The 20,557-nt window shown below is 61.5% G+C and overlaps 1 protein-coding gene across 1 annotated transcript; it reads left to right on the forward strand.

Moving 5' to 3' along the window:
* The first annotated feature begins 4,691 nt into the window (after positions 1 to 4,691).
* LOC308639665 (granulocyte-macrophage colony-stimulating factor receptor subunit alpha-like) lies at positions 4,692 to 14,378 on the forward strand. The gene is made up of 11 exons (XM_081277934.1): positions 4,692 to 4,864; positions 5,002 to 5,144; positions 5,845 to 5,971; positions 6,063 to 6,192; positions 6,605 to 6,789; positions 7,648 to 7,787; positions 8,842 to 8,865; positions 10,402 to 10,537; positions 11,411 to 11,513; positions 13,134 to 13,212; positions 13,638 to 14,378. Exons 1-11 carry the CDS (start codon positions 4,789 to 4,791, stop codon positions 13,713 to 13,715), a joined length of 1,221 nt encoding a protein of 406 aa, XP_081134060.1. The 5' UTR covers positions 4,692 to 4,788; the 3' UTR covers positions 13,716 to 14,378.
* The last annotated feature ends 6,179 nt before the right edge of the window (positions 14,379 to 20,557 follow it).

Genomic DNA, 20,557 nt, shown 5'->3' on the forward strand with positions numbered 1-20,557 from the left:
TCCTGTTCTCAGGGACAGAGGTGGCTTCAGGGGCAGGACGTGGTCAGGAGTGGACTCCCCGTGGTGGAAAGGAGAAGCCGGCCCCAGAGTCTCAGTGTCCCCCGAGTCTCCTGGGCACAGGGAGGCCCACGGCACGGAGCGTGGCCACCGAGGGCCAGCGTCACAGGAGGCCCTGTGTCCCCTGACCCAGGGACCGTGACACAGAGCAGCCCCCTGAGGTCACTCAGCTGAGAGACGGTCTCATGGCCAGGCCCTGGAGCTGCACGGAGGTCTCTTCCCTGAGCGCCATGGTGGAGGGACATCTAGAATGGACAGTCCATCTTGGTCAGGTCCCTGCTCCCTGGCCACACCCAGGTTCTCCTTGGGGACAAAGACCTGGGAGCCAGATGGACAAGCAGGTGACAAACTGGGTGTGACGCTGCCCTGGCCCAGGGCGGATCCAGGGCGCTGTCCCCTGAGGTCCTCCAGGGTGCGCAGTGGTCAGCTGGGCAGTCCTGGTGCCCTGTGGTCAGTTACCCTTGGATTTTGTCCTTCTGGGGTCGAGGACGGAACTTTCTAGCAACCTGGGGCCCCCTGGGCTCGCTGGCTGCCCCCAGCCGGGAGGAGGGGGCCTGGTGTCCAGTTCCCCGCAGGACCCGCTGCCCAGTGCTCAAGTGTCCACTGAGAATCAGAGAATGAGGAGCCAAGAAAGAGGACAGCAGCCGAGGACGCTGGGCTGGACAGCCCCGAGGGGACTGTCCTCAGCCGTGGGGGCGTGGGCAGCCGAGGTCCTGAGCTGGGTCCCGAGAGGGTGAGTGGCCCTGGTGACGTGGGGACATGGTGACGTCTGACCGGGCGCCTGTCCCCTGCCCCTCAGGGCTGTGCCCCTCTGAGATCCCTGAAATGCCAACGCAGGGGACACCTCACCCTGCTTCCTTCCTCCTGGGGACAGTCACCCGTGTGTCCTCCTGCATGTGACCGGTCAAGACGGCCGGACGCATGTCCCTCGCTCTCCAGGAAGTCCTGACGGGGGAGGGGACGAAGGGCCCCGAGTAGCGTCACCCTGTATGAAAGAGGGACACGCTTTGCAGACGTTCGTCCCGCAAGACGTTGCCGAGGTGACCAGGTCAGGCACCGGCTCCCGGCCAAGAATGAACCCTTTCTGTTTCCCGAGACTCGCTGAATCTCATTTTTCACAGAGATTTTTGTTTCATTTTCAAGAAACAGACGTTGAGGGGACGGTGACGTATGTTCCCGCACAATCGCATGGTGTCGTGCACACAGCTGGTGCTCCATATTTGCATCTTCAATCTTTAAACAACTTTTGATTGATATTAGGTGATTTCATCCGTATTAATTTTTTTGGGGGAGGCACCTGGGATTGAACCGCGGGGTGCGTAATGACTCAGCCACGTCCCCAGCCCTTATTTTATTTTATTTTACTTTATTTTATTTTTTAATTTAGGGACAAGGTCTCTTAAGTGGCTCAGGGCCTCTCCAAGTGGTGGAGGCTGGCCTCCAACTTGCCATCCTCCCACCTCAGCCTCCCAAGTCGCTGGGCTCCCACGTGGGCACCAAGCCCAGTGAATATTCAAATGATTTTTTTTTAATTAACTTGACCTAATTTTGTGCATTTTCAGGGTTCTACGTGGTACATTTTTACATATTTCTTTTCTTTTTTTAAAAAATTCGTTCTAATGAGTTAGATAGGACACGATTTTTAATATTCAAAGGGAGCAATGACCCCTATGGGATTCGCGGACACCTGGATCATGTCCCTGTTCCTGGATCTTTTTTTTTTTTTTTTTTTAAGAGTTTTGGGTGGACACATTCATATTTGGTCACATGCACGGGGACGCCCTGGGGTTTCTTTCCAGGACTCTGGTGGGCCTGACCACATCAGGGGATGGGTGGGCATTGCAGGACTCTGGTGGGCCTGACCACATCAGGGGGATGGGTGGGCATTGGTGCCCCCACGTCCTCACCGAATCCTGGCGCTGGGACCTGCCACGTCCTGAGCGCAGCTCTTTGGAAATGCAGCGCGCGATCTCACGGGCTCTGTGTCCCCAGAGGGACCCCACAGACCACCAGTGAACCTCAGGGTGGACACGCAGCGATCCGTGCGCCAGCGGGGCAGAGGCCTCCTGACCTCACGCAGAGGCAGGAGGCCCAGCGGCTGCAGGTGCAGCGGGCAGTGGACTGTGGTCACCAGGGCTGCAGGGAGCGAGACTCGGGGAGGGAAGGAGGAGGCCTAGCGAGGAGTCCCGACCTCCAACTGGGAGCCAAAGGCCTTCCTCGTGCCGCATCCTGAGACCCTCGGGGAGCCCAGGTGGGCAGGGCCCTTGACGGACAGGCCGGCCTGGCCGGGCTCCGCCCTGCTGTTTGATGGACAGGAAAGGGGGCGGGCCCCGGCTGCAGGGTGCGTCCTCCATCGGCCTCTGCGCTCCCCTCGGTGCAAGCGGCCGGGAATGGACACGCAGGTCCCTCAAGTGGCCGAGGCTGGCCTCCAACTTGGGATCCTCCTGCCTCAGCCTCCGGAGCTGCCGGGATGAGGCTCGCGCACCACCGCGTCCAGCTTCTTGGTCTCTTTCCAAAATGCACAGAATCCAGGAGGCCGAGCCCACGGAGCCGGGGCGCCCCTGGGCGCGGTGACTTATCATTTCTAACGTCCCCGTTGATGTATCACGAGTCACACGTCCCACATGTCACAGTTGCATGAGTAATTTTTTTTCCTGTACCACGTGTCCCTTCACTGGCCCTAAAGATAGGGGCGGCTCCTCTCCCTGGAATGACCAGAGTCGAGAACGCTGCGGGCTCCTTTTTCACCCCTTCTTGTGATCCCCCGGGGGGCACCTGCAGTCCCCAGGGGCCCGGCTCGCTCTCTCAGAGCCTGTCCCAAGGCACCAGTGAAGCCCAGAATCCACAGACTGAGGGTCCCCAGCCAGGAAGTCCCCTGCCCAGGTCGTTCCCTGGTCCCTGCGCTGTGTCTTTCCCGGCCACTCTGTGGTTCAAAGCCTCTCCCAGTTGCTCAGGAAGCGCACTCAACAAATCTCTGTGGGATCCTGGGAGTTCCCTGCCCCTTCTCACCGCGTCCACCCTGCAGGGTGTCCCAGCTGCACCGAGGATGAATGTCCGCTCTCGTCTCCCGCTTCTTCTCCCTGTCCCCAGGAAGCCACCCGGTGTCACTCACAGGGCCACACTCGGAGACCTTCCCGAGTCCCCAAGGAGCCAGCACCCCCCCGGTCCTATCAGGAGTCCGTCACCTTCGTGCCCCACGGGGGGGACCTGTGTCCCCTCCCGCTGCGCTTCAGAGGGACGCAGGGGCCGCTGAGGGGCAGAGGCTCAAGTCCCCAAGCTGGTGACCCTCCTGCAGCCAGGAAGCGTGACGGGCGGGTGACCCGGTTATCTCGCCCGGAAAGGGGATGTGGGCAAACCCCCGAGCCAGCTCCGCGGCCCAGGGTGACACCCAGGGTGACACCCAGGGTGACAGCTGGTGCCTCCCATCCGCATCCACGATTGGGGGCCCGGGAGACCCTGGTGACCCCCGAGTCTGGCCCCTGCGGGGCTGACCCCAGGGACGAGACGGAGCTGGCCGCGCAGCGGGCCTTATCAGGGCCTTTGCCTCCGCAGTGACCTGGTGGCCGCGGTCCCCTGGAGACCTGCATCCCCGGCGCATCCCCTGTGGACATCGAGCACGAGAGGACAGCTGCGTCCACGAGTCGCCGCCCGCGGAGCCAGGTGAAGGGACCCGCCCGGGGTGGCCTTCCCTGGATGGAGCTGCGACACTCTGCTCTCGGGGTTTTGTGGACACGAGAGCCGCAACAGGGTGCAGCCCCGGGGGACAGCGAGGGCCGGGCGTGGGGGACACCAGGGTCGCCCCCAGAACCCCACGCACGCGCGCCGGGACCCACCAGGGGTCGCCACAGGGAGGGCCCAGGCAGGACCCCGATCCTGGGGATCAGCTCAGGGAAAGTCCTGCCTGGCATAAAACCCCAGAGTGGACAGTGGACAGGGTGACCCGGGTAGAGGCCATGCCCAGATGGCCGTCTGGCATCCCGTCAACCCCTCTGTAAGGACGTCCTCGGGCCCTGACGGGCTTTGTCTGAACGGCTTCGACTGATGAGACGCGGCCCACCCGTGTTGGGCAGGGTCCGCAGCGTCCACTGATTGAAACGCTCGACCCTGGAACCAAAAAACCAGCACTTTTCGTGGCTGATGCTTTGCCAGATGCCTGGGTCCTGGCGCCCAGTCGATCGGAGCACCTAAAACTGACCCCCAGGACTCTTGCCAGAGTTACTCAGGCTGTCACAGGACTCGCCCCAAGATGGCTATCGGAGACGATGGACACCCATTGTCCTGGAGGCCGGGGGTCCGAGGTCCAGGTGTGGGCAGAAGTGGCTCCTCCTGACCCTCTCCCCTGGGCTTGCAGCCGCCGTCTTCTCCCTGTGTCCTTCGGGGCCGTCCCTCTGTGTGCCTCTGTATCCTCATCTCCTCCTCTACAAGGACCCCAGTCCTGCTGGACAGGGCCACCCTGGGGACCTCACTGCACCTCCATCCCCTCTGCCAAGACCCATTGCCCCCCACAGCACATGCCAAGGTCCTGGGGTCAGGGCCACCCTGGGGACCTCACTGCACCTCCATCCCCTCTGCAGGCACGTCCCAAGGTCCTGGGGCCAGGGCTGCAGCAGAGGCATCGGACAGGACACCGTCCAGCCGTCCCCCAGTCTTTTTCGGGGACCTCTGTGGTTTGCATGAGGGGAGGACACGCTGCTGACCCACAGTGTCCCCTCTGGGCATGCAGGTCCAGTCATGGTGGCTCTCTGGGTGTCAGCGTGGCTCTTGATGCTCGCCTGTCCGGAGCTGGATGAAGGACAGCAGCCCCTGGGTACGTAGGGCAGGGTCTCCCGTCGGGGTTGGACCCCGTGGACCCCCATGTTTAGTGGTGGCAGGAGACAGAAGGTCCCCAGAGCCTCAGAACCAGGAGCAGGGTCCCTGCTTAGTGTCCATCTTCTGAAAGGACAGCCGGGGACAAGGCCTCTCCTGTCGTCAACCTGAAGCTCGATGCACGGAAAAAACTGCTGACGTGGCGTTACAGCAGAGAGGTGACCCAGCACTCGTGCAGGATCGTCACCCCCCTGGCCCCGGCCACCAGCACCACCCCTCGGGTAGGTGCCCACGGCCAGGGGCCCACGGATTACCCAGGACGGGAAGGAAAATCTCTTCCTCCACTTTTTGGCTCAGGGACGGGGGTCTGCAAATTAAAAGGACAAAGGAGAGATGAACAGAAGAGGTGGCCAGTATTTTGGGGGTACGGGGGGGGTGTTCGCAGAACGGAAGGAGAAACCAACTGATGGTGCCGTGACCCCCGCGCCTGAGTCCCTTCTGGGCACGAACACGGTGGCGGTGGCTCTTGTCCACTCTGAGCTGACCCGACGTGTCACCGGAGCCTGTGGTCCCCACCGGGCAGCTCCCGTCCCCCTGGTCCGGGTCCTCACTCCGGGCTTTGAAACCTTCCCCATTCTACGACCCGCAGCTGGACGCTTCTTGAGGAAATGGGATCAGAAGCAGAACTTCCTGCCCAGCCCAGAAAGTCCCTCCGCACAGAGAGAGACTTTTTTTTTTTTTTTTAATTTGGAGACAGGGCCTCAGTCAATTGCTGAGGCTGGCCTCCATCTTGCCATCCTCCTGCCTCAGCCTCCCCAGAGCTGGGTTACAGGGGTGGGCCACTGTGTCCAGGCTTAGAATTCCAGAGCTCAGGGACCAGCAGATGTACAGGGCAGTGGGACCCGGGTGGCCCCTGGTGGTGGACTTGGCTGCAGCCTCCTTCGGTGCTGCTCAGCACCCGCCCCACATCTCCTCCCGCAGATGACCGCTGACCTCGCCTACAGGTGCGCGTTCCCCAACGCCCTGCTGCACCGTGGGGCCACCCTGACCCTGCGGGGCTCTTCCCAGGGCAGTGACTTTGAGGAGGTGCTGGTCTTCCCGAGCGCAGGTGAGTCGGGGCACCCAGGGCCGCAGCGTGGCGGGCAGCAGGGGGCACGTGGTGCTGGACCCCGGGTGAGGGTCTTCCGTGGACCTTCCAGGCAAGGAGGGCTCCCGGGCGACCGGCTTCTCCTGCCTCATCTACGACGTGCGCTTCATGAACTGCAGCTGGACACGTGGCCCCGCGGCCCCCGCGGACGTCCAGTACCACCTCTACTCCTGGTTCTCCAGGTCCGGGGGCCAGGCGTGGGGCGGGGAGGGTGGGAAAGTGTCCTCGGGCACCTTGGGGTGCCCCGCTGGGCCTGGAAGGAAACCAGAGCCGAGGAGAGATGGATTCACAGAGCAGAGTCGCCTTGGAAAATGGCATAGGAAAAAAATTGGGGTGCAGGTATGGCATGATCCAGCAACACTGTTCCTGGGCATTATGTCGAGAAGGGCAAGAAACCGTGGTGAGAAAGACGCCCCCAGCATTGTTCCTAGTCACCAAGAAGAGGAGTCGACCCAAGGGCCCCTCCGAGGGTGCTGTCTGGGCGCACAGTGGAATACTATTCAGCTGTCAAAAAGGGAAAGACTCCAAAGGCAGTGACATGCCTGTCATCCTAGTGGCTCGGGAAGCTGAGGCAGGAGGATCTGTGCCTTGCAGGGATGAGGACGAGACCGAATGCGCCCAGTACATGGTGGACTCGGCCGGGGTGCACGTGGGCTGCCATTTCGAGGACCTGGGCGAAGCCAAGACCACAGACAACTACTTTTTCCTGCTCAACGGGACCAGCCACGAGGCGGCCGTCCAGTTCTTGGACTTTGCCCCTCTCGTGGCCTTTAAAATCGGTAAGACCAGGTCCCAAGACAACGCCCCAGAGGTACAGTGACCGTGTCCCCCACACTGAGTCCCAAGCCATCCACCCACGGGAGACCCAGAGTCAGTGGATCAGTCCACAACCTTGGTGCATGTGCCTTTCCGTTCCAAGACGCCATACTGAGCGTTTCTCGTGGATGCGTGAACCTTGAACTCGTAGCCAACAACTCAAATCCATCTGTTAAGCTCAGTCCCGGGGGGCTGCAGATTAAAATGGCCAAGCGACAGATAGTGGACACAAGCAGACAGATTGGGTTTTTCCTTTCCGTTTTTTATCTTCATGCCTGTGCGTGTGTATGTAGGAGGGGGTGCTTCGTGGGAAACAAAGGGAAACTTGGGGGGTCATGTGTTGCCTTTAGGGGTGGTATGTTCTGGAAAGAACTAAGGGAAGTAGAGGATTTGGGGTTCACATATTTTTGATTCTGTTCCTTCAGTTCCAAACAAACACACACGCCCAAGAGTCCTCTTTGGGGTGTCCTGTTGTGGCCCCGTCAAGGCCACGCACCTTGGTCAGGTCACATTGATGGACATCAGCGGAAGGAAGGTCGGGATTAACCTGGGGGCAGATAGGGGCAAGGCTGGCTCCACCCCCTGCAATTCCTCAGTCTGCCCCTGGGGGCGCTGTGGAACTTCATCTGCCCCAGGTGACTAAATCCCCGGATGTGGCTACTGCAATTCCTCTGTCTGCCCCTGGAGGCGCTGCAGAGCCTCATCTGCCCCAGGCGACTTAATCCCCGGATGTGGCTCCTGCAATTCCTCGGTCGACCCCTGGGGGCGCTGTGGAGGCTCCCGTGTCCTGCAGGTGCGTCACTCGGGGCTCTTGATTGCAGAGAAGTACAACCCGCCGGCGAACGTCACCGTCCACTACAACGCGTCCCGCCAAAGCCACGTCATCCGGTGGCTCAACCCCCACCGGAGGTACGACCTAGCCAGCAGCACCCTCCGGTACGAGCTGGACATCCAGAGGACGGTACTGACTCGCGTCTCCCTGTGGCCCCTGGGGTCTGGTTCCCACCGGGAAGTTCCTCTGTGTGTCTCGCTGTCATCTCTGCTCAGTCGGGGGCTGCTCTTCACCTCTGGTCACTGCAGGGTCATGCAGCCCGGTCCTCCCAGAGCCCCTCTGGGGATGGCACGGGTTCCCTGGCTCCCCACAGGTCACACAGGTGACCTCAGACAGGTGACCACACCCGGGTAATTGCACACCAGTGACCACACACAGGTGCCCCTCCTGCTCACAGTCCAGCTGCTGCCATCCCCTCTGTGGAGCCCCAGGGGCCCAGGATGACCCACATGTCCACTCCTCAGCGGACCTTGGAAGTCCACTCTGTTCTCCTTCATTATGGTCCCCAGAGAACCTTTGCCATCCAGGGAAGCCTAGGGACAGGGATCTTCATTTCAGTGAGGAAAACACTTTTCTATCCCTTTATGTCTGGTTCTGGGGGCCTGCAAATTAAACACAAGATGCATTTTATCCGCAGGCAAAAAAAAAAAAAAAAACCCACAAAGTTTGTTTAACTGCTCATGGGAGCTCATGAAACAAGTAGCCCATAAATGTCTAAAGTTAGATGCTTAAATAACCGGAAGGGAATGAAAGGGCCGGTACAAGAAGGTATTGTTTCTCCGGGAAGGCGAACGTGTTTTTAAAAGAACAAGATGGAGATAAGCTAGCCGTGGCAGTGTCTGATTGTGCAGGCGCCAGGAGCCTCCTCCGTCTTCTTCCGGCCATAAAAACGGGATTTGATGATAGCGTCCCATTTTCCTCTCCTTCCTGGAATGAAGTCATTGGAAAGAGGGGGGTTTACGGTGGCCTCCTTCCCAGAAGTGTTCCACGGTCACTCAGATAACCCAAGCTGCAAGGAGGGCCCTGTGCTGCTGGGGTCTCACGCCCGGTTTTAGTGTGAAATGATCTTTGCTGCAACTCCGGGGATTAGGGTCACTGTCCACGTTGGCTACAGACAAAAAAATAAAATAAAAAATAAAAAACAGGGCCATTGACCCTCTTCTCTCTCTGTTTCTTTTTACAGAGCGGCTCCCTGAAGAGAGACCCTGTGAGTATCTCTTTCCTCCCCAGAATCCTGTGCTCAAGCCATTAAAGACCTCACAGATGATCTGAGCTCAGCCACAGTCCCCGGGGCCCATTGGTGGTCACCAGGCACCGTGGCCAGAAGAGGGGGGCTCCATCCAACCTGGGCGCACGGTGCACACGGCACACGGAGCAGCCTCTCGTGCAAACCACCTCAGAAGGCACAGTGTGCTGGGCAGGACCCACCTGGAATTGCAAAGGGGACCTCAGAAATAAGGACGGTGGACCTAGTTAGTGGACGGCCCTGAGATGGGTCAGGGGGCCCTCATGCAATGGCCGTGTCCTTCCCAAGAGACAGAGGAGGGGGTCACGTGGGGCAGCAGGGTCCTGCGCCTGCAGGTGCTGGTGGCTCCTGCACCTGGGAGCCTGATTCTCAGGTCCCTGCTGAGCCCTGACCTGCCACCGGCTCCCGCAGCCCGTGGACCACAGTTTGAGTGGCACAGAGAAGCAGAAAGAGGGTCAGGATCCACCTGGGGGCAGATGTGGGCAAAGCTGGCTCTGCCCCCTGCAATTCCTCTGTCTGCCCCTGGGGGCGCTTCAGAACCTCGTCTGCCCCAGGCAACTTAATACCCGGATGTAGCTACTGTAATTCCTCCGTCTGCCCATGGAGGCGCTGCAGAGCCTCATCTGCCCCAGGAGACTTAATGCCCCCGGATGTGGCTACTGCAATCCCTTGGTCCACACCCCGGGGGCGCTGAAGAAGCTCACATGCCCCAGGCAACTTAATCCCCGGATGTGGCTACGGCAATTCCTCCGACCCACCCTAGGGGCGCTGTGGAGCCTCTGTTGGAGCGATCTGCCCCAACAGGTGTTAATTCCTGGATGCGGCCTCTGCAATTCCTGAGTCTGCCCATGGAGGCGCTGCGGAGCCTCATCTGCCCCTGGGCGACTTAAGCCCCGGATGTGGCTACTGCAATTCCTCCATCACACCCTGGGGGCGCTACGGAGGCTCACGAGTCCTCTGCCCAGGAGGCGTTAATCCCCGGGTATAGCTACTGCAATTCCCCAGTCCGCCTCTGGGGGCGCTGCGGAGGCTCCCGTGTCCATCTGCCCCAGGTGATGTCAATCCCCGCGATGCCCAAGGTGCTGGCCAGTGGCGAAAGGTGTGACCAGCTCGCCTGCCCCCAGCTGCCATAGGGAATGGAGACGGCCACTGGCCCAGAAGGAGATGTCCTGGTCCTTCCCTTGCCCCTTCCCCGCCCAGAGATTTCCCTGTGGATCAAGGGAACGAGGTCTTTGCTGCTCTGACCACCGGGCAGCTGATCTGCTCCTCCCAGCCTCTGCAGCTGTAGACCCCTCCGTGGGGGGACAGGTGGCCTGGTCCGGGAGGGCACCTGTGTCCTGTGCATGCCCTGGGGGGCGCCACAGGCAGGGAGCAGAAGATGCATGTCCGTGTCCAGCCCAGGTGACCGGCGACCCTCAGGGGCCGCGGACATTCATGCTGCCCCCCCCCGCCCGGTTCCACCTGGGTCCCCAGCACTGACCCCTTTTCCTTTCAAAGGTCTTTCTAGATGGGAAAGACGACAACGAGTACTGGCCACCCAGCTCCGACTCGCGCACGGAGAACACCGTGCGCCTGAGGGTCAAGTACCAGCGCAACGAGATCTGGAGCGAATGGAGCCGGACGCTGCGCTTCGGTAGGTGCCCGGCTCCCGGGAGGCTCCTGGGGCCGTGTGGATACTGACCTGGCCACGGGGGGACCCTCTGACCCTCAGTCCAGCCACCTGATTCACCCCGGCTGTGCTGGGAAGTGCTGCTGAGAGTCTGCCCAGGGCTAAGTTCTGCATGAGGCTGGCCTCTCGCGCTCCCAGATTCCCCGGGAAAGAAGCTCCCGTCAGGGTCCTGGAGATGAGATGACCACATCTATGCATGACACCTGCCAATCAGGGCGTCGTGGGGTGCAGATGCCTGCAGGGAACAGAGAATCTGGAGAATGGTTCTGCCCTGTTCCCATGATGGGATGCTGGCCTTGTCTTCACTGGGTCGCCAGGTTAGAGTCTGCAGTCAAAAGGGACCACAAGCCAGGGGACTTGAGAGCTGCAGAAATCCATGCTCTGCCAGATGCCTGAAGCCACGCGGGCTGGTCCAGTCACTGGGGAGCCTTGCATCTGGACAGTCCACCATTCCTCCTTCATTCCTTTGGCTGTGGAATGATTGATGGATGGTGTCCATCTCTTTGGATGTAAGCGAGGTGTGTCAAGGTGTCCATCCCCGGGAAGGATCATGCTGGGATTGTGCCCTTAGAGTGCTCCAAAGGGGCTCAGGACATTGGAAGGGCCCCTGGGAACACAGAGAGCAGGGACACAGGTGGACAGGGACCAGGGAAGGACCGACTCTCAGGTGAGGGCCACTGACCTTGAGCGCCAGCTTCTCCAAGTCTCCCTGTGCTGGAGAATTCTCTCTTCTTCAGATGCAGCCCTGATTCCTGTCCCCAGCTGAAGACAGGAAGAGGTTGTGCGTAGAGCCCGGCTACTGGTCCCTCTTGACCCTCTGCTCTTCTTCCTCATCAGGCACCCCAGAAGAGGGATACGGCAGCATCCCTGTGACCCTGGTGGTGCTGGTGGTGGGGGCAGCCACCCTGTCCACGGTGGTCCTCATGTTCCTTTGCAAAAGGTGACTTTGAGTGGCATTGAAACGATCCCACTTGGCAAAGTGGGTCAGACCCCTGTGACCACGGGCTGCGTGACCCGTTTAGACCACAGGAGCAGAGCAGGCAAATCCGCAGCGCTGACCAGACTAGGGTTGCTCAGGCCGGGACCAGGAGGGCACGCGGAGGGACTGCTCATAGGTGCAGCCTCCTTTGTGGTAATTCGAATGTTCTGGAACTGGACAGAACCCATGGCTGTGTCCAGGGCTCCTTATAAGAGGGCTGGGCGTGTCGCTCCGTGATAGAGCAGTTGCCGTGCATCAGCAAGAGCGTGGGCTGCGTCCCTATCATGGCAATAAAAATGGGGCTAGAGTGCGAATTGCACCATTTCTTCAATTCTCTAAATTTGCAAAGCCTGCTCCGCCCCCTGCAATTCCACCGTCCACCCCTGGAGGCGCTGCGGAGCCTACCATGCGCATCTGCCCCGGGGGACTTAATCCCCGGATGTGGCCACTGCAATTCTTCATCCGACCCTGGGGGCGCTGCAGAGCTCCCTCTGCCCCACGCGACTTAATCCCCGCAGGTGGCTACTGCAATTCTGGAACCCGCCCATGGGGACCCAGATGTGGTTACTGCAATTCCTCGGTCCACTCATGGGGGCGCTGCAGAGCAGCACTGCACATCTGCCCCAGGCGGCATTAATCCCAGGATGTGGCCCCTGCAATCCCTTAATCCACCAATAGGGGCGCTGCCAAGTCTCCTGTGCGCATCTGCCCCAGGCGACTGAATCCCCGGATGTGGCCCCTGCAATTCCTCAGTCCGCCCATGGGGGCGCTGCGGAGCAGCACGGCGCATCTTCCCCAGGCGCAGAGTCTCGCCTGGGCGTTAAAGTGCGGAGGGGTTTTCAAGTTCCCGGTGGTCTGCAGGGGTCACTGCACCTAGAGGGGTCACTTGCACTGTTCATGCGGGATTCAGACGTCATGGAAGCCCCGGGGACCTGCGCACACCCTGGCCAAGAGCTGGTGGGGCTTCTCCCCAGGGAGGACGTCAACCAAAGGCGTGGGGCCCCAGGGGAGCACTGGAGGTGCTGGTCGGTCTTGGGTGCTTAGGGAGCCCGGAGCCCCTAATCCTGCAGGTACATGCACATGTGGTGGGGAGTAACTCAGGATGGACCTCAGGGGCGCACTGACCCCGGAGCCCCCTCCCCAGCTCTATTTTGCATTTTATTTAGAGACAGGGTCTCCCTGGGCTGCTTAGGCCTCCCTTTGGCTGAGGCTGGCTTTGAACCCGTGATCCTCCTGCCTCAGCCTCCCGAGCTGCTGGGAGGACAGGCGTGGGCCACTCGCCTGGCTGGTGCATGCGCAGTTTGACTGAGTGACCCCCTGAAGAGCTGAGGCGACAGCTCTTGAGTCATCCTGGGGCGACTCATCCCCGCTCCTGGTTGGGGCTCCGTTTCTCTGCTGAGCTGTCGCCCCAGAACTTGTGACAGGTGCATCCAGGTGCAAGAAAGCCCTCCTCGGCTCCTGCTCCTTGTAGAGCGACCCTGACGGGCAGCCCACGGCAAGCCAGGTCCAGTGGGCCTGTCCGTGGGCGGAGCCGCGCCCCAGAGCAGGACGCTGCCCCTCAGGCTCCCTGTCCTTGGCCAGGTACTCGCTGTGGCGAAGGCTGTTCCCGCCCATCCCACGGGTGAAAAGGGAAGTGACCAGCGACTTCGCGTCAAATCAGGTGGGTCCCCAAGCTGCAGCCGCGGCATCCCTTAGCAAGGGGACAAGGACAGCTTTGTGCCTTGGCTGAGGCTGCTCTAGGCCCAGCTGGACACCAGGAGCCCGAGACCCCAGAGACGCTGTCGCACCCACCACGGAGACCTCTGTGTCCAGCACAGAAGGTCCTGAGTGGCGTGGGGGGGGGGTCGGGAGGGAGCAAGGTCCTCTGAGCTGGTATCAGAGCCCCGTTCCTTTTCTTGGCTGTGTAATATTCCACCGAGTATCTGGACACTGTTCTGTGGATCTCTTGAAACACCGGTGGACACTTGGGTGGTTTCCACCTTGTGGCTGTTGTGGACAGTGCTGGTCTTGGTCAAGCCTTCCTGGCAGGACAATGGAGGGTCATTTGTGGACCATCTCACCTGTGTGATTTCTTCTCCTTCCTAGGTCACCTGGGCTGAGTCCCAGCCTCCACCAGACTCCCAGGATCCCGAGGACGTCCTTGCCGTGGAGGAAACACCGTAATTGGCCCGTGGACGAGCAGAGAGACGAGTTCCATGCCCCATTTCTCTCCCAAAGATGTCCCTTGTGTCCCTGGGACGGGCACTGACCCTCCTGGGGAGATGCTGAAGCACATCGGGTCCTCCTCAGCCTCTGCCTCCTTCCCCCAGGAAAAGATAAGCCGGGCGCCGCCGCTCACGCCTGTACTCCCGGATGCTTGGGAGGCTGAGGCAGGAGGACGGCAAGGTGGAGGCCAGCCTCAGCAACTCAGCCAGGCCCTAAGCAACTCAGGGAGACCCTGTGTCTAAATAAAAAAATTAAAATGGCTGGGGACGGGGCATCCCTGGGTCCCCTCCCCGGCCCCCAAACCAGAGAGAAGTCGCGTATGGAAAACGGCCAATTAAAGATTTTAATTGCAAAACCTCGCGGGTTCGCGATAAGGGACTTTCAAAAGACTTCCTCCGTGTGAAGAAACCCCGGCTATCGGGCTGTCCCCGCGGCCAGCAGGACACCGGGAGCCCGAGACCCCAGAGGTCCTGTCGCAACCCGGGGGAGCCACGGCCTCCAGCCGTCCCTGCTGATAAGGGGTCAGGGGGTGACACAGCACTGAGGTTGGGACAGGGGCCCGCGGAGCCCGGAGAGAAGTCCTTCTGGGAGACCGGAGCCCCCCGCCCAGGAGGAGCCCGCTCCAGGGTCACCCCTCACTGCTGTCCCTGCCTCCGTCCCCACGGGGCTCCTCAGTGGGGAGGTCCGAGGGTCCGTGCTCATGGCCATGGGGACATGTGGAGACGAATGGGTCCCCCCAGATCGTGAGGGTGAGTCCTGCTGCCCAGTCTGTGGCCAGACGCGCTTTCACTGGGAAAGTTCACTAGGGAAGCCCCTCATGTGGGGGGATTCCGCAGGAAACTGTGAGGTCCCAGAGGCCAGGTCTGCCTAAGCCAGGGGACAAGGGCGGCCTCTAGTGAAGGGCCCTGAGATGGGCTCCTCCTGGGTCAGGGGGCCCTCGTGCCATGGCCGTGTCCTCCCCAGAGACAGAGGAGGGGACACAGACCCAGAGGAGGAGCCCCGTGAAATCCTTTAATTAACCACCCCTCAGCCCCTTCACTGCAAAGTGACTCAGCTCTGATTTGGAAGTTGTGGCTCCTTCTCTTGTTTTCCACCACCTTCCCTCTCCGCAGGGGGGAGGGGAGCGGATTCCAGACGCCCACCTGCCCCCAACCGGAGCTTGGGACACGGCCCCGGACATGGCCCTGGGACTGCAAGCCAACGAAGCTGGGCAGAAGCAAGGTGTCCCTGTCCAGTGTGACTCTGGGTGAGTGGCTCTCGGCCCCCGCCCCCCGTGCCCGCGCCCTCAGGTCGCCCTGAAAGAGCGTCACCTCTTGGCCGGGTCAGTGGGCTCCAGGGGCCTCCATCAGCTTCCCCAGGTGTGTGGGTCACCTTTACTTTACTGTGACAAAATACCCGAGAAAAACGACTTCGAGGAGGAAAAGGTTTTTTTTTTTCTTTTGTAGGTAAGACAGCATCCAAAAAACGTCAGATATAATATATACAAAATATATGCATGATATAGAATAATGTAATATATGCATAAGATATATATAATATGTATGATAAAATATACAATATCACATCGTATATCAATAGTGCACACTGTATGGACTGCGTGTGAATAGATATCATCTCATAAATGCATGATAATCCTGACAGACCTAGCCGGGGACATAGACTCACGCCTGGGATCCCCAGCCGCTCTGGAGGCTGAGGCAGGAGGATGGCTAGTTGGAGGCCAGCCTCAGCCACTCAGCGGGAACCGTCTCTGGATACTCCACACCAGGGCCCGGGAAGCAGCTCACAGCTGCAGCCGCTGGGTTAGAGGGACGCCTGAGGGTCCCCTGTCTGGGCACCTCCTGTCTGCAGTCCCTCCTGCAGAGCTGCCCTGACCCTGCGGCCCTGTGTCACTGGGCGTCGCTGGCTGTCCCTGGAGCTGGTGAGCTGGTTTCCAGGGGAACCACGGGCTCTCCCTGCCCGGCCCAACCGCCGGCCTGCACAGGTGCACCTGGCTGTGTCGAAACAGCCCTATTTTGGGTCCCCACGGCCCAGATGCACCCCAATGGCCTCCACTGGCCCAGAGCCTCTTCCCGGTTCCTCCTTTCTGTTCCTCGTGGGCTCCCCACACCTGTCCCAGGCACGTGCACAGCCCTGACCTGCCAAGGCCTCCGCTCCTCCTCCTGAAGCACGGGGGGGGGGGCCTCGACCCTCCGTCCTGTCCCACTCCAGCCGCCACAGCACACTTTAAAAGTCCCCCAGGGCTCCAGGTGGGCAGGAGGGCTTCCCAACTGGACCTCTGCTGGCCGTGCCCGGGTCGCTGGGCATCTTGGCAGGCAACCCTGGGTGCTCGTGGGGTCCGATTCCTCGGCACTGATTACCCAATAAGAAAATCTGGCCGCGCCTGGGATCCCAGTGGCTCGGGAGGCTGAGGCAGGAGGACGGCAAGTTGGAGGCCAGCCTCAGCAGGGATCTAAGCAACTTAGGGAGACCCTGTCTCTAAATAGACAGGAAAGGGCCGGGGCTGGGCTCCGTGGGGAAGCACTCCTGGGCTCCATCCCTCTGTGGAAACAAGGGATGGGGAGGAGGGACGGAGAGACGGACAGGACCAAGGGGCAGGACAGAGGGACAGAAGGCACAAGCCCCTTCCTCCAGTTCCCTGCTCTCCGACAGCTGGAGAGAGCCCTGTGCCGGTCCCCGAGAGCCGGGTGACCCCTTAAGGTCTGGCAATCTCCTATCAGAGCATCTGGCAGCCCAAGTGTGTCCCCAGGGACAGCTCAGCCTCCCTCTCCTGACGGCACCTCCCTGTGCCCAGGCCTGGCCCCGTCCACATCTACCTGTGCCCCGCCCTTTGCATCCCTGGCCCCTCCCACATCTCCCTAATGCCCCACCCTGTGCATCCCTGGCCCCGCCCACATCTCCCTAATACCCTGCCCTGTGCATCCCTGGCCACACCCACATCTCCCAGTGCCCCGCCCACATCTCCCTAATGCCCCACCCTGTGCATCCCTGGCCCCGCCCACATCTCCCTAATGCCCTGCCCTGTGCATCCCTGGCCACACCCACATCTCCCCAGTCCCCTTCCGTCTATCCCTGGTTCCGCCCACATCTCCCTGTGCCCCGCCCATCCATTCCTGGCCCCGCCTACATCTCCCTAATTGCCCCGCCCTGTGCATCCCTGGTCCCGCCCACATCTCCCTGTGCCCCGCCCATCCATTCCTAGCGCCGCCTACATCTCCCTAATTGCCCCGCCCTGTGCATCCTTGGCTCCACCCACATCTCCCTGTACCCTGCCCTGTGCATCCCTGGTCCCGCCCACATCTCCCAGTGCCCCTCCCGTCCACCCCTGGCCCCGCCCACATCTCCCCGGTGCCCCGCCCTGTCCATCTGTGCCCGTCTCTGCCCAGGGCCAGGTTGTAAATGCCCCCAGGTGGCCAGGCATGCAGCAGGTGGCCGTCCACTGGCCCACATCTGAGGTGTCCCCTCAGCACAAGCCATTTCCCCCCGTCTGCTGGACCATGGTTTGTACACCGAGGTCCCAGGCCAAGAGGGACCTGGCCACAGCACCCTGGCTTTTCAGACCTACTGTGTGCATTGCAGAATGGCTGGATTCTTAAAAGGACAAGCATCGCCCTGGAGGGGGGACAGCCTGACCATCCCCTGGGGAAGGGACAGCTTCCATGTCCAGCAGCAGCTGCCCGCCTGCAGGATACGTGACCAGGGCAGGTGGCTGTCGAATAAGTGGGGATTCTGGAAAAAATAGCCACATGTCCCAAGACTCGAACCACAGGAGTCCAGCACCCCCAGCCCTGGAGGGCGGAGGCTGGACCAGGTCCCAGGCTGAGCTCCCTCCACGGGCTCCAGGGGGCTCCTCCTGCCTGTCCAGCTCCTGGGCTCCAGGTGGTCCTGGGCTAGTGGCCCCTCACTCCAGTCTCCACGGGGCTCGTCCTCTGGGTCTGCGTGTCCTCTTCTGCCTCCCGAGAGGACACTGCCCCTTGATAATCCACGAGGGTCTCAGGTTAACTCCTCCTGACCCCCCCATTCCCCACTCGGTCCAGGTTGGTGTGGACACTGTGCCCCCTGCGGGCTCCTGAGGGAGGCTTCAGGGTCGGGTAGGAGGCCCGGGAGCGAGGCCAGGGAGGAGGCTGGGGAGGTTGTCTGGGGCGTCTTTGCTGAGCTCAGGGACACGCCTGTGGCAACACTGAAGCCAAGCCCGTGGCCGGTGGCCCGCCAGGACCTGGCCTTGAAACCCGGGCCGCTGCCTCATGGCCACGCGGGGCTCCTCCCGGGATGGTGGAGGCGGAGGCCGCGGGAGGCCGGGCCCTGGGTGCTTATCAGGTGGCTTTTTTACGACGGCAGGAAGTTACTCAACCCGGGCGGTGAGTGCTGAGCAGTAATTATCAATGCCACAAAGAGGAACGCGGCGCAGGGACCCAAGGGGACAATGACACTCTGCAAGGAGGCAGCGCAGGGCCTCGGGACCGCGCGCCGCTGACCCCCAGGAGGACCTGACCCGGGGCCTCTGGGAGGCGCCGCCCGCAGCCTGCAGGACGCCCGAGGGGAACCAGCAAGTTCGGTTTCTCTTTCTGGAGACTTTTTCCAGTAAAAGAAAATCAAAGACAGCGACAGACTCGGGGCTGGGGACACCCGAGTGGGAGCCGAGGAGGAGCCGGGCTGTGCTGTCACGGGCTGGTAAGATGCGCTGACCCCGGGGGAGAAGGGACAGAGGGCTGGGGATGCCGCTCCTTCCTACAGGGCGGACCCACAGCAGGCCACAGGGCCTTTGGACGTGACCTGGGTGAGTTGGGACCGGGCGCCATGGCCACCCGGGATCCCCGACAGGGCAGCTCAGAGTCTCAGCTCGGAGAAGCCGACTTGGTGCCCAGCGATAGACCTTTGGGTTTGGCAAGGTGACAGGTCAGAGGTCATGGTGACATTTCCCACCTTTTGGACCCAGCCTCCTGGGCAAGATGGACCGGCCTGTGCCTCTCCTCTAGTATTTCGGGGACGTGGCGCAGGTCCAGCCTGGGTTGGGGGTGGGCGTCCAGGGCTGGATGGCCAGCACCTGTTTGGGGACTGGGAGTGGCCTTTCACGGTGTCTGCCAGATTGTCAAAGGCAGGTGGGACACAGCTCATGGGCGGTGGCTTCCGCCTTCCCGGTAGCCAAAGGTGGAAATCATCCAACTGTGTTCCTGGGTGCAGGCATTCGGGCTTAAATGTGGCCTGCCCACTAGGTGGAATATTAGTCAACCATGAAAAGGGATGGAGGTCCACCGCAAAGTGGAATATTACTCAACCATGAAAAGGCATGGAGCTCTGAAAGCTGCTTCGTCAGACATGAAATCTGGAGAACATCATGCACAGGACGAAAAGGCCACCTAGTCCGTGATGGCCACGAAAATGTGATGACCACGCGGGCGGTGGCCCACCATGCCTCTGATCCCAGCCATCTGGGAGGCTGAGGCAGGAGGATGGCCAGTTGGAGGAAATATTCTAAATCAGGTGACAGAAAGTGGTTTCAGGGGCTGCCAGGCGACCTGGGGAGGCACTGAGCCTCACCTGACGGGCCTCCCTGGACCACAGACCGCAGAGGAGGGGATGTCCCCTCCACGGTCCACCCTTCACCGGGTCCTGGAGGACCCAGCGCCGGGAGGAATCTCAGCAAACCTCGCGGGGGGACACCCAGGGCTCGCACAGGCCAGCGAGGCAGGCTTCCGTCCATCTCCAAAGAGCCCAGCCTCCTCCCGCCCCAGCCTCCTGGGGATCCCCCCGTGGGGTCCTCAGCTTGAGCAGCAGCCCTGGGCGCCACGACCCTGCAGCGACCAGCGTCTAACCAAGAGCGATAACGAGGCTCACCCCGGAGGCCACCTGTGGAGGCCCACCTGGAGGCCCCGGAGCTGGCGCGCCCAGGGGTCCCAGAGGCCAGACAACAGGAGAGGCCGGGGGAGCGCGTCTGCAGGGGAGGCCTCCGGGGGACCCCGGGTGGGACACTCCTGGCTGGGAGCGAGATCCCTCCGCGCTCGGTTACGGTCACTGTGCGGCCGGGAATCCCCGTCCATCGGCGCTGCCCGGCCTCCAAGTCCACTTCCTTCCTCGGCTTTGTCCTCCCTCCGCATTTCCGGGTGGGTGCCCTCAAGGGAGGCTGCCGCCTTCCCGGCCTCGGCAGGGAGCCCGAGCCAAGAGCGCGCTCCTTCCAGATGGGCGACGCCCGCGCGGGGCCGTGCGCACCGACTGGCCTCCACCCAGGTGCCCAAGGAGCCCAGCCTCCTCCCGGCCTCCCCATCCAGGGTCCTGAGGCTCCCAGCCTCCTCACCCAGGTTCCTAAGGAGCTCGGCCTCCTCCCGGCCTCCCCACCTAGGTTCCTGAGGTTCTCAGCCTCCCCACCCAGACTCCTAAGGAGCCCAGCCAGCCCCAGCCTCCCCACCTGACCTCCCTGCTTGCCGACTGTCCTTCTCTTGTGACCCCACCCGTGTCCCACAGGAGCTGCATGCACCATGGGGACCCTGTGGCTCCTGATGCTCCTGACCCCCGTCTTCTGCCTGCTGGACACCACCCAGGGTAGGCACCCGGGAAGGGGAGAGCGCCTGGCCTGGGGGTTGGCCTCTCGGTGGGACCTCAGCCGCGGTGGGAGGCAGGACGAGGGCTCCTTGCATTTGGTGGGGAGTTACTGGGGATGGACCTCAGGGACACTCGACCCCTGAGCCCCGTCCCCAGCCCTATTTTGCGTTTTATTTAGAGACAGGGTCTCCCTGAGCTGCTCAGGGCCTAATGACATCACTGTGGCGTCCACAGCTGGGGGCTTCTGCCAGCTAGGGGTAGTG

This window comes from Spermophilus citellus (assembly GCF_964194105.1).
Source record: "Spermophilus citellus genome assembly, chromosome: X".
NCBI lineage: Eukaryota > Metazoa > Chordata > Mammalia > Rodentia > Sciuridae > Spermophilus > Spermophilus citellus.